General features: G+C 33.5%; 1 protein-coding gene across 1 annotated transcript; it reads left to right on the forward strand.

Moving 5' to 3' along the window:
- Positions 1-5,028: 5,028 nt before the first annotated feature.
- Positions 5,029-6,587, forward strand: LOC132278287 (mitochondrial metalloendopeptidase OMA1-like). Its single transcript, XM_059780088.1, has 3 exons — positions 5,029-5,526; positions 5,625-5,746; positions 6,359-6,587. Exons 1-3 carry the CDS (start codon positions 5,029-5,031, stop codon positions 6,585-6,587), a joined length of 849 nt encoding a protein of 282 aa, XP_059636071.1.
- Positions 6,588-13,276: the final 6,689 nt, after the last annotated feature.

Here is a 13,276-nt window from a genome sequence, read left to right on the forward strand (position 1 = left end):
AACATGTTACGTATATAATCTATCTGTATCCTCATTAAATAAATAAAATATATACATCAGATTATTTATTTATACTAAAGTTACCATAATATTAAAAAAGTAACTTAAAACATGTTACGTATATAATTTATCTGTATCCTCATCAAATAAATAAAATATATACATCAGATTATTTATTTATACTAAATTTACCATAATATTAAAAAGGTAACTTAAAACATGTTACGTATCCTTATTATATAAATATATAAAATATATACATCAGAGTATTTATTAATACTAAAGTTACTATAATATTAATAAATTACTTTCCTTTTTATATATATGTATATACATATATATTTATATATATACATATAGAACTATCTATGGGTAATTATCCATACCCATCTAACTCCTATCCAAGTAGTTCATGAGACCCAATTAGTTAGCCTCCCTTGAAATAAAATATCTTCAAAAGATATTTATGAAAAACACCCCAAGAAAAGAAAAAGATTCTGAAAAACTATGCATCCATGCCCTTATGGACACCAGGAGCAACTAGAGTACTTTTCTACAAAAGTAAAGATACGTATTTCATGGAAACCACTTAGAATGAAGATACATAAACTAATGCTTTTGGTTCAGAAAATTCAAGCGCTATTGATCGCCGATCTTCGTCGTCCTTCTTGATGTGTTTGCCATCAACATCACTACCCAGTTAAGGGTTAGTGATCGGGCTAGAGCTGGTGATCATAAAAACAAGAATTCCATTGCAGAGGAGGAATATGTAGTTCCTGTGAATGGTAAAGGAAACTGTTTGGATGAAAAATGAAGTAACATCATGATTGAAGGAATGGAGAAGGAAATGAATGAGTAGTAAGAAAACAAGAAGGAAAATAGTGAGAGTGAGAGTAGAATTGGGATGGCTTTCTTCAAGAACGGGAATTGACTGAATTGAATCACAGCCATGGAGGCGGAGGCTGAAATGATTTGCCCTAAAACCCATAGATTTGTCCTAATGATATATGGTGTGTGCATATATATATATATATATATATATATATATATATATATTACAAATTTATTTATATTTCAAAATATGAAAGGACATGTTTGGTTTTAGATTTAATTATATTCAGGTTTAGGTTATTCTAATTTTATACAATTTGAGGTTTATATTATCCTCCTGCCAAACAAACCCCATTTTATACAAATTTGAACAAAAAAGTCATTTTACATGGCCTGTATTTATAATCATTAATTTATTCAACTAAGTGAGGGTATTATCGTCATTTTACACCACCAGGGATCCAATCGCACCAAATTAATAGTATAAAAGGGTTTTTTACTACACAGTGACTGATATGCACTATATCGATAGTAGATGGGAATTTTTTGCACTTAACCCTTCAAAAAGAGACTAACTTATAAATGATTGTGAATAAGCCAAACCACTTGTAATTAACTCTAATATTTATGTTAGTGTGTTTGTATTTGTATGTTGTGTGTGTATGTGTATAATTAGTCAACTACCTTCCCAAAAAAAAATTATAGTTAACTGCCAAAAAGAATTTGTGTGTGGTTCTATAGGACCCAGCTGGCAGCATCGTGTTGATGAACTGTATAGGTTTCAATAATCCACATTATGGGTTTTGTTCCATGAAATTAAAATCTTTTGGTATGTTTCCTTCTTACTTAATTTCATCTTTAAACAATATGGCTTTTGATCTAAAATGAGTTTGATGGAATTATTATTATTATTTTTGGATTAAGTACTCACACATTTCATAAATGGTTCACTTCGAATTCGAATCCATCGTCTCTTCTTTGAGAAAGGAGATATTATATTAAATTTCAAAAAAAAAAAAAAAAAAAAAAGAAGATATTATATTATTGGACTAATAACCTATTAGTAAGAGCTAAAAAAATTTATAAACCTACTTATTTGAGGAGGGGCTGAAGCATTCCTAAAGACTCTTGAATTTCTTTCTTGCCATAGGAAGTAGATTGCAGTAGACCAAAGGAGCTTGTGAGTCAAATACTTAGTAGAGTTCCAGTGATTTGAACACCATTGTACGATCAGCAATTAGGAAGGATATAGAAGCGTGCAATGTTCTTAATAAAATTCCAAACCTGAGAACTGTATGTGCACTTCAAGAACAAATGATCCAAGGATTCATTTTCTGCCAAACAAAAGTAACATCTGTTGACATAGCGTTGGTTGAGCATTGGTTTGGAGTCAAATGTGTAGAGTCTACCCCTCACAGCTAGCCAAGAGATGCAGCTGTGCTTTGGTATGTGGAGTTTAAACCATAAGAGATGCTTCTAACTAAATATAGGTGATGGTGGGTTGAAGTAAGACATAGTAAGGGAAAATGAGTATCCATCTGAGGGACATGGAAGCCACTCAATGCTGTTAGGCTCATCAGATGGTGAGGGAAGAGAAAGTAGTTAATTGGTTGGTGAAACTCTGTGATTGGAAGAACTGTGAGAACTGGATTGTGGGAGGGATCAACCAATGATTGGTGGAAATTAGTATATCAACTGTGGCAAAGGTGTCCAGTTGAAGAATTTTCATATCATTCAGTCCAAGTTGTTTGACAATGGGACCATCAGGCAACCAAAAGTCTAACCACACCATTTCCCACCTTATACCTTATAATGCCTCTTGCCATATCCCTTATTTTCAGAAGCTTCTTCCAAAAACCTGAGGTAAGAGCAGTTGGTCTAACCGTCCAAATGCTCCCAAACCTAATACATACGTGTTGATATTATTATACATACAAAATATTCAATGATTATATTTATTGACTTGTTAAATATTATTCGTTACTAAATAAGTATTAGTGAATTGTAATAAATAAATAAAATTAATCTTGATTTTGATAATGTTTTGGGAGTTTGAAAATAGACATATCAATAATTAAATTCCAATTAAAAATTTTAATTAATAATTATTATTTTTATATCTTTCAGCTTGGGTCAATTTTATGTTAATTAATTATTTCAGAGTTTTGTTAATTATGTTTTATATTATTGTAAAGATTGTGTAAATTGTCATCGTTATTTAATCGTGTAATTTGTTTACCTTAGTTAATATATTAGTGTGATATTTTAAAAAATTAATTTTAATTACTATTTGAAAATATATATATTTAATTATTTTGTTGAATATTAATTTTAAATTAAATTTCACTCACACACAAAATTTTGAGATACATAATTAACACAAGCAATTAAGTTCTAGCATCATAAAATTGAGCTACATATTGGAGTTGAAAAAAATAAAAATCTCTAAGTTTAGTTTTATTGTCAAATTTTAATATAAGATAGAGATCGTGAGAAAATGTTAATATATACTTGAATTCAAAGAAAAGTTCAAAAAAAAAAAAAAAAAAAAAAAAAAAAAAAAGGGAGGGGGGGGGGGGGGGGGAGGATATAAAACTTGAATGGATTTGAAATAAAGTTAAAAAGAATTGGAGAGTCCTCACTTTATAAGAAGTGCAATTATGATGTTAAAAATATAAAAAGAACTAAAGATGGTGTGAAATAAAAAGCTTTTGTTCTATTTTATGCTTGCCTAACTTATATTTAAACAATATGGCTTTTGATCCAAAATGAGCTGCTGATTTATATTTTTACTTTAATTATTTTTGAATTAGGTAAATATTCACACACATATTTTACAAATTGTCCACTGCAGAGAACTCTTTTCAGTAACTACTAAATGTAAGTATCCTTGTGTCTACTCTGGGCAGAGCCAGGATTTTAATTAAAAAAAATAAAATAAGAAGAACAAAAAAAAAAAAAAAAAAAAAAAAAAAAAAAAAAAAAAAAAAAAAAAAAAAATCTATATTCTATATACATCATTCTTAAGTGCAAAAAGAAGAATGTTAAAAAGTAGGGAGCAAAAAAAAATTAATAAGAAAAAGAAGAAGAAAAAGGGAAGAAAAATGAGAAATTTGAAAGGAAAAAAAAATACAGTTTGAGTAAAGAAGGAAAATTTAACTTTTTTTTTTTTTTTTTTAAAGAAATCAAAGGAATATTAAGAGCAAAAGAAAAAGGAAAGAAAAATTTAGAAGGCAATTTTAGAAATTTAAAATTTTAGGAGGGCATTATATACAAATTTTGTTATAAATGTACAAATTAAAATAAAAATTACTATATTTTATAGTGGGTAGGGCCAGGCTAGGAGGCATGTGCCCCCTCTGGGCACACACTGGTCCACCCCTGTGTCTGCCCAATTTAGTTGGTTCCCAACTTGCCATACGTGTTAATTTCTATAATGCCCCCCAAAAATTTTTATTTTTCAAAATTATCTCTTAAATTTTGTATTCTCTCTTTGTTACTCTTTAATTTCATTTAATTTTCTTATAAAAATTTTAAAATGAAATTTTGTATTCTCTCTTTATTACTCTTTAAATTCGTTTAATTTCCTTAAAAAAAAGTCAAAATTTCTTTTTTAAATCAAAGTCCAATTTTTTTCCCTTTCAAAGTTCTCTCATTTTTCTTTCTTATTTAAAATTTTTGTTAACCATTTATCTTTACTTATTGACATATTATTTTGAGTAATTTTTCTTCCTTCCTCTTGATTTGAATAATCTACATTTATTGTCATGTTTATTTATTTATTTTTTTTTACACTGTGCCTTCCCCCTGAATTTAATTTCTGGCTCTGCCCTGCATAGGTGTCTTGTTTAACAAGTCTTGCATGTATACAGACGCATCAATCTGCATAGCATGAGCATAGCATTAGCATGAGCCTTATTCGTATTCGTATAATCATGTAAAATGAGCTGATGATTTATATTTTTACTTTAATTTTTTTGGATAAGGTAAATATTCAAACACATTTCACAAATTGTACACGGCAGAGAACTCTTTTCACTAACTCCTATATGTAATAAGTATCCTTGTGTGTGCCCAATTCTGTTGGTTTCCAACTTCCCACGAGCTCAGCAACATGAAACACAGTTGGTAGAGGCACTTGTTTAACAAGTCTTGCATGTATACAGACGCATCAATCTGCATATCATGAGCATGATCATGAGGCTGAGGCATGTTAGTCGTATTCGTATACAGAGAGTTCCATACTCGAAGCGAATCCGTATGTTCACACTCTGCGACGAATTAGAAAGATGCGTGGCACAGCTTTGCTGGGAGAATATGGAGAAGGAAAACAAAGGGAGAATACTTGGTGCAACACACCCACACAGTGTTCGTGCGCAGTCCATATTGAGAAACATAGTTCAAGGAATGCACACTGGTTTAGAGCTTAAACATGACTGCAGTGTTTCAGGGTATGGATCGGAAGGCACTTTACTTGTATCAAAGGTACACAAGGAGGAGAGCCAAACGAGGCCTAAGACATCTATCATAAAATTTGGGACTATGCATTTGGAAGGATTGAATTGGCAAGTGGTGGCGGTGGATTCTTCTGAAAAAAATGCTGCGTACCTCTCCAACGGAAAGATTGTTATTTCTACAGGGTTGCTTGACATTCACAATTCAGATGCAGAGATAGCAGCCGTTCTAGGACATGAGGTATATATTATTCGAATTCTAGTTTAATTAGTTGTTGAAATCCTTCATTTACCATTATTGTACATCTTTCTCATGTTCATGTTTTGTTTTTAAATCAGGTTGGGCATGGTGTGGCAAGCCATAGAACCGGATTATGCACGGCTTGTGGAATAGTATGGCAGTTATCTCGCGGGCTACTCGCAATGATAGCAAAAGGAGTATTTTTGTACCTATCACGGAGGTATACCATTTGGTTCTCATTCCCTAATTGTGATATGCTTAACATTAGGTCAAATCACATTGGCACCCCTTTCAAATTAGGTCAAATTTCACATGGATTTTTTGTTTTTAATATTTTATTAAAAATGATGTGAAATGTCATATATGGCCCTACTTTTTTAATGCAATATAATAAAAAATATCAGAAATACAAAAATACCCCTTAATGGAGAGAGGCCAAACTCAATATGTCACTTCGCCGACCTCCCCGCTTCGCTCGATGACGGAGTTGTCTCGCCGCCGCCGTCCAACTCTTTGGTCATCGTCTCTATACCCCTCTGATGTGAGTCAAATACAGATCAATTCTTTAAAATGTAAGTTTAATTTAAAAACAAAAAATCCATCTACATGACATTTAACTTAACTGAGGAGGGTGTCAGCGTAATTTGTCCTTAACATTAATGTTATGTATAGCTTTCATATGCTATTATTTAGTACTTGTTCCCATTAACGGAACAAATTAATTTGGATCTATATTTGTATACTACTGTGTCACACTTTCTTCTCTTGCGTCTCTCCTCTTTTTCTTTTTTGGATGATTATATTTTTATTTGTAATTTACTTATTTTGTTAGGAGGGAAATTGAAGCAGATTACATTGGATTAATGTTAATGGCTTCAGCTGGGTATGACCCTCAAGTTGCGCCAAAACATTGGGAGAGGCTTGGTCATTCTGGAGAGTATTTGTCATCAACTCACCCATCTGGACCAAAGAGAGCTAGGTTGGTAAACAAAGTGATGGGAACAGCACTGGAAATATACAAGGGAGTGATGTCCGGACACGGGGTGAAGTGCTTTGTTTGATCCAAATTTTCAATAGCCAATCAGAGAATGCCACTTCATTCTATTAATGTGTTACTGCCGTTGCTTTCTCTAATTCACAGGGAAAGCTCAACATTGACTAGATTTTGTGTTACACTCTAGTAGTTTTTTTATTTATTTTTTTGGTGTATATTTCACATCTGACTGTCGTTTTTGGATGTAGAAGGGAAGTAACTACATTTTACTACATTTCCTGCAAAACTTTTACTCGGGTTCTTTTAATTTTTTAAAATTTAGAACTTGATAATTTTAAACGAGGAAAATGCATTAATTGTATTTCTCCTTCAAAAAAATCACAATATCTAGAATGTATGCAACAACCCGAATCCGTGGATTCGGACCGTTACCCAGATCCTTACTCGAACCCGAAGTCAACTAGGTCATAATGTCATACACATCCTTTCCTATGTTCATACCTATCATGCGACTCACTCCGAGGCTCATAGTACTCAAGAACGCAAGCTTACACTGATGGTTAAACATTGCAAATCAAAAAGAAACAGTCAACCGGCTGATGGACCTTCATCAGCCGACTGACGAGGCACGGTCGGCCGAAACGAAAAGAAGAATTAAATGTTCTCAGGACTTTCACTGTGCGAGCCACCGGTTGGCTGACGATGAGGGTTCGGTCGACCGAACCTGGGGTTTCGATCGGCTGATGAAGAGGTTCAACAGGTAGAAAAGCCCTGGGAAGCAACTCAACTCTCTGGAATCTGCATACTGATTATGCATAAGGTATACTAACCCACAATGGACCTATTAAACATTGAATTTCCGGATTCACGGCAACAATAAATGATGATACAATTCTAAAGGGTATCATCAGTGAGTTGTAATACAACATTCCCTTTCCATTCATCAACAAGTGTACACCTAGTCCCAAATTTACAACATTTACAATCAAGTGCTAAGGTCTAAATACATGTCCATGGTTGACAAAAATTAATTACACTTTACTAAAATTTGAGACTTTACAAAAATGGGAAATGCACAAAAATACAATTAAACTCTTAGTCATCTTCATGCTTGTGGAAGGTCGACGTTCGCTACCTCTTTTTCGGTTCCTGAAAAATATTAAATAATGGGGTGAGCGTAAAGCTCAGTAGGTAGCGCTTAAGGTACACCCCTTGTAGCCCCGTAAATCCAAACAAAGGATAGAGTAATGGGAGATGGGGATCATACGATGTCGGGATATTACCACGTATCAATCAATCTCAAGTACACAATATGATGCAATGGGATGCAATGCGTGCCAATGTCACTCCCCATTTTCATCGTTCAAAACCATCATTTTCAAACGGTTAATATAACCCGCCCTTTGGTGACCCCGCAGTGACATGAGAGAAGGATTGGCTAGTGTCCCTGACCGTTAGTACCCCAGCGGCATCATTTTGAGCCCAACTAGCTCAACCACGCTAGGGCAATCTCCCTAATTCCCTCTAGGCTATATTAACCCTCTAGCCCTTTGGTACCCCCGCGGCGACCGGGTTTTCATAAAACCTTTTTATCAAATTTCATCCGAAAATCCCCCTTTTCATTGTTTCAAAGAAAAATCATTCCCATCCTTATGAACCCAATGATGTATATCTATGTGTCTCATGCCTTCAATGCTATGCTCATAGTTATTAAAAGCCCAAGGCGCACCGAGGCGCTAGAGGTCCCTTGGAGCCTAGGCGCGAAGCGCACGGCGAGGCGCGAGTCTGAGTGATGTGAGGCGCACAAGTAAAATTTTAAAACAATAATTGTTAACAAAAATAACACAATTAAACAATGAACATCCAATAATAAAAACACTAAATTAGTCTAAATATATCACAATTAAACCAATAAAGCAACTAGAAAAATAGAACAATTAAACTAATAAAACTATTTATTCATAAGAAAGATTCAAAAAAAGCAAAACATAAACCAATTAACCATATATTATAAATTTATACTTGATGTCTTAAGCAAAAGCTATCATTTGACTCCAAAACAGATCCATCAAAAGATACTTAGTAGCCTACCAAATCTATAAAGTATCATAGTCAATACTTAGTAGCCTACCAAATTTATAAACCAAGCAACAAAATATCAGTTTCAGTTTTGTGTTTTAGCAAGGACTCCTAAAACCAAAGTTACCAAACAATCTTAAGGGACCTAAATATCATCCTCTTCACCAAACAACATAGTCTCATCATCGTCCAAAGTCTGAAATTTTACAGCAATTAAGATGCAACAGACAACAAAAAAATAATAATTTTAAAAAGTCTTATTCTGTTCGGTATTTCTTTATTAAAGGGTGAGGTGGTGTACTGATTCTCCTGCGGGTAATATAGCACTGCAAACTATGTTTGCTGAAGACTGATGATGATGAAGATTGAAGAGCGTACAAATTTACAGCTATACACCAAGAAGTTGAAAATGATGGAAAAAAATACAACGAGAAAAAAAATACAGGCCAGAGAGAACAAAAAAAATAATTATATATATATATATATATAGCAAGACACGGGAGAGGAGTAGATGAAGAAAAAGAAAGAAGAAAAAAAAAAAACAGAGACCCACAAGAACAAAAACAGAGATGGAGAAAAAGATAGAAGAAAAAAAAAAAAAAAAAAGACCCAGAAAAAGAAAGCTAAAAAAACACAAAACCAGATATATAGAGAGGAGGAAGAAAAAAAAAAAAGACCCAGAAGAACAGAAACAGAGCCGGAGAAAAAAAAAAGAAGAAAAAAAAAATATACAGAGATAGAGAAAAAGATAGAAGAAAAAAAATAAAAGACCTGAAAAAAAAAATACCAGTCTACTAGAGACCCAGAAAAAGAAAGAAGAAAATCAGAGAAATAGAGAAGAAAAAAAAAAAAAAAAAAAAAAAAAAGGGGCGAGATATAGAGATTAGAGCAAATGAAGAGAGAGAGAGAAGAGGAGAAGTGAAGAGGAGAACTGGAGAAGGAAAAAAAAAAAAAAAAAACTGACTTGTTAATTTGATAGACCCAGAAAAAGAAAGAAGAAAATCAAAGAAATAGAGAAGAAGAAGAACAAAAAAATTAAAAAAAAATTAAAGGCCGAGATATAGAGATTAGAGCAAATGAAGAGAGAGAGAGAAGAGGAGAACTGGAGAAGGAAAAAAAAAAAAAAACTGACCTGTTAATTTGATAGACCCAGAAAAAGAAAGAAGAAAATCAGAGAAATAGAGAAGAAGAAGAAAAAAAAAAATTAAAGGCTGAGATATAGAGATTAGAGCAAATGAAGAGAGAGAGAGAAGAGGAGAAGAGAAGAGGAGAACTGGAGAAGGAAAAAAAAAAAAAAAAAAACAAAACTGACCTGTTAATTTGATTAGGTGATTCCTGGCCGGCCGGACTAATAGCCCTCTCCTCTTCTCTGCTCTTCTCTTCTCTTTCTTTCTCTCTTCTCTCTCTCTTCTCTTTCTCTTTCCCACTCCCACACGTCTTTATTTCTGCTGCAGCCTTTGCTCTTTGACTAATTTGTTTTGTTGACTGTTGGGAGACATTTCCATTTTATATTTCTACTGCAGCCTTTTCTTTACTATATATATATATATATAATAATATAAACTAAACAAGCAAACATACACGTAATACATCAAACAAATATTTGAAGGAGCATAGAATATATGAAGCGCGCCTAAGCGCACCTCTTAAACTATCCAAGGCGCAGCCCAGGCGTGCGCCTAGTGAAGGTCGCTGCGCTTGGGCTAGCATGAGGCGCATGAGGTGCTCCTAGGCGTGCGCCCAGGCACGCTTTTAATAACACTGGCTATGCTACTAAGGGATTTTCAACAATTCAATTAAGCATGCTTTCCAAACATCATAGCTAGCAATTTGTAACACTTTAGACATAGAAAATTAACATTTATCATGCTTCTCAAATAAACCAACAATTCCACATAATCACATGTTTCATGCACTCAATTAAATCATCTAAGAAAGCAATCAAGTTAATTTAAGGACAATAATTCAAGTAGGGAAACTCACAAGGGTACAAGAAAAGTATGAATTAGAGTCCCCTACCCTAAGATTGTGCAAAACCCCCAAATTCTTCTCAAACCCTAGAATTAGAGATTTTCTAAATGATAGCCAAAAAGAGATTGGCTCCGATCAATTCGAAGTCCTCGATGCGCTCCTTAATTTACCGCAAACGGCACTCCAAATCTCCAAAAGTTAAGTGAGAGTTCTAAGATTGAAATATGAAGGAAAGGAAAAAGAAAAAGTGAAGATTAAGAGGAGAAGAGAGAGTGACGGGAGAGATAGAGAGAATTGAGACCCAAAGTGCTCTCTAGACCACCTAAATGGGGTGAGGTGGGTCCCACCCAAATTTCTTTTCCTTTCTCTTTTTCTTTTGCTTTTAATTTACACTACAAACAACACATACGCACACAACTATATAAAATGCACATATGGCACATCAAATAAAATGCATGAAATGCAAATGGACTCATTCAAAATCCCCGGATGCAACAGTACAAGCAACGGGCCACACACAGAACTGTCCGGTCCGAAAAATTGAAAAATGATCTTTACATTTCAAAGAGTTTTAGACTCAATGAAATATCCCAAACAACTCTAGGACACAGCCGGTACACTTCACAATGTCCGGCACGAAAAATAAGAAAAGACGTAAATGCCCCTGCGGTGACAAAATTCCAGAAAAATGAAAAAAAGCTGAAAATTGGAAACATCACAGTGTAGTACATCTAATATGGGACGGAAGAAATATTAAGATTGTCAATAACTTCGTATTGTCAACAGAGTGGAATAATGTCTATTCTTGATAAGTATATGTAACTAATTATGAGTGTTTTGTAGTATACATGCTTACCATGTTATCCTATCATTTTGAAGCAACTAATGAATTTCTTATATTATAAATTTGAGGAATGATGTCTCTCTGTGTATGATATAAAACTGGAAGGCAAAGATTTTTGAATGTGGTTTCTTCTCTGGCCTAGAATCCAAGGGTTAACTTTGCAAGTTCTTAGTGGAAGAAATTTCGTTGACAAAGAGAAGTATAGTCAAAATTGTACAAATAAGTACATTTTATCAAATTGAATATTGAAATACCTAAAAATACCCTCAGGCAAATTTAAAATAAACAACACTGATTTCAGATTTTTTATTTTTTTTTAATTTTTTTTTTCTCTCTCTATCTCGCAATCTCTCATCAGTTATGCTAATTCATTTGATACCATTGCCATTATTTTCATCTTCTTCAGCAGAAAGGAAGCCCAAGAATCCTTCTCATTGAAGAAATTACTGATGGAGAATCTGGGTTAAACAATAGCAAATTGGCTCTCACATGGCCGCGGACTGGACTTTTTGTCAATCCTTTCTCACATTTTCCCTTCTATGCAACTGAAAATGAAAAATGAAGAAATAATAATAATACAAACGTAGAGGACACTCAAGACGAGATGTGACTATTTAGGGCTCTACTGTCTTCCAAAGCGTGGTAAGCATTAGGACATATATTACAGCAAACACGAAACAGAGAAAGAAATAGCACAACTAAAAAGACAACTTCGATGGCATGGCAACTATCTTTCCATTACATTTCACACATCACAGGAAATTATTCCAGTACTTCGATATGCAATGTCACATACCTAAACCAACGCTCTTTATTTATTACATCTCAATGAGGATGTCCAGTTCCAGCAGTGGATATACATATCTGTTGCATTCGGGAGCACTCAGCTCTTTGAATTTGAAATTGAATTTTTTTTAGTAAAAACCAATTTTAAATTCAAAGCCCTAATTCGGTGCTCTCAAACATAATAAATCTTATTATTGAATCACTTTCTTTTACAAAAGCTGGATGGATGGAAGCAACACACACTCCTCTTTTTAACAACATACAAAAAATCAAATAGATGCAAAATGAAGTGAGAAGGCAGAGAACTCTTTTCAGTAACTACTACGAGCCTCTTTGGGATTGTTGTTAGAATGTTAAAAGCACTTTTGATAGTTGATAGTAGAGTTGTTATAAAATTGTTGTTAGTTAAACACACTTATGAGTTTGGTGACAAATTGTATAAAGTACTTTTTATACTTGAAGCACTTTTAAATTTGCTTGGTAATAAATTGTCATAAAACACTTTTATTACTGATTTTACTATATTACCTTTACATTAAACATGTGCTAATTCCCTAATATTAAATATTGGGCAAAACTGTAATTATAAAAAATATAAAGGGATTAAATTGTCTAAAAAAAATTAGTTACCTAAAAACAAAAACCTATACTTGTAAAGCAATTTTAAAAGCTACCATTCTTAACTTTACTTAAAGAAGCTACTATTCCTAACTTCACTTAAACGCCATTTTAAAAGTTACATAGATTCCTAACTTCAGTTAAACGTGCTTCTTTGACGTAAACTCTACCACCTAGCAGTTTAGTTTTTTTTTTTTTTTTTCACCAAACACATTGTACCATAATTTTTTATAATGAAAGTGATTTTCGACGACTGAGGCAGTTGGAGCTCTAGGGAGATGCGGAGATCAATGGGAGTGGGTCAGTAGAGAAGCAATCCCACTATATGTATCCTTGTGTGTGCCCAATTCTGTTGGTTCCCAACTTGCCAGGCAATATGTAACACAGTTGGTAGAGGCAGGCAGAGGCGTCTTGTTTGACAAGTCTTGCATGTAAGCAGACGCATCAATCTGCATAGC

The sequence above is a fragment of the Cornus florida genome, unplaced genomic scaffold (assembly GCF_030987335.1).
Source record: "Cornus florida cultivar Cherokee Brave unplaced genomic scaffold, ASM3098733v1 CherokeeBrave_3.0.0_Hap2_Chr10, whole genome shotgun sequence".
Classification (NCBI taxonomy): domain Eukaryota; kingdom Viridiplantae; phylum Streptophyta; class Magnoliopsida; order Cornales; family Cornaceae; genus Cornus; species Cornus florida.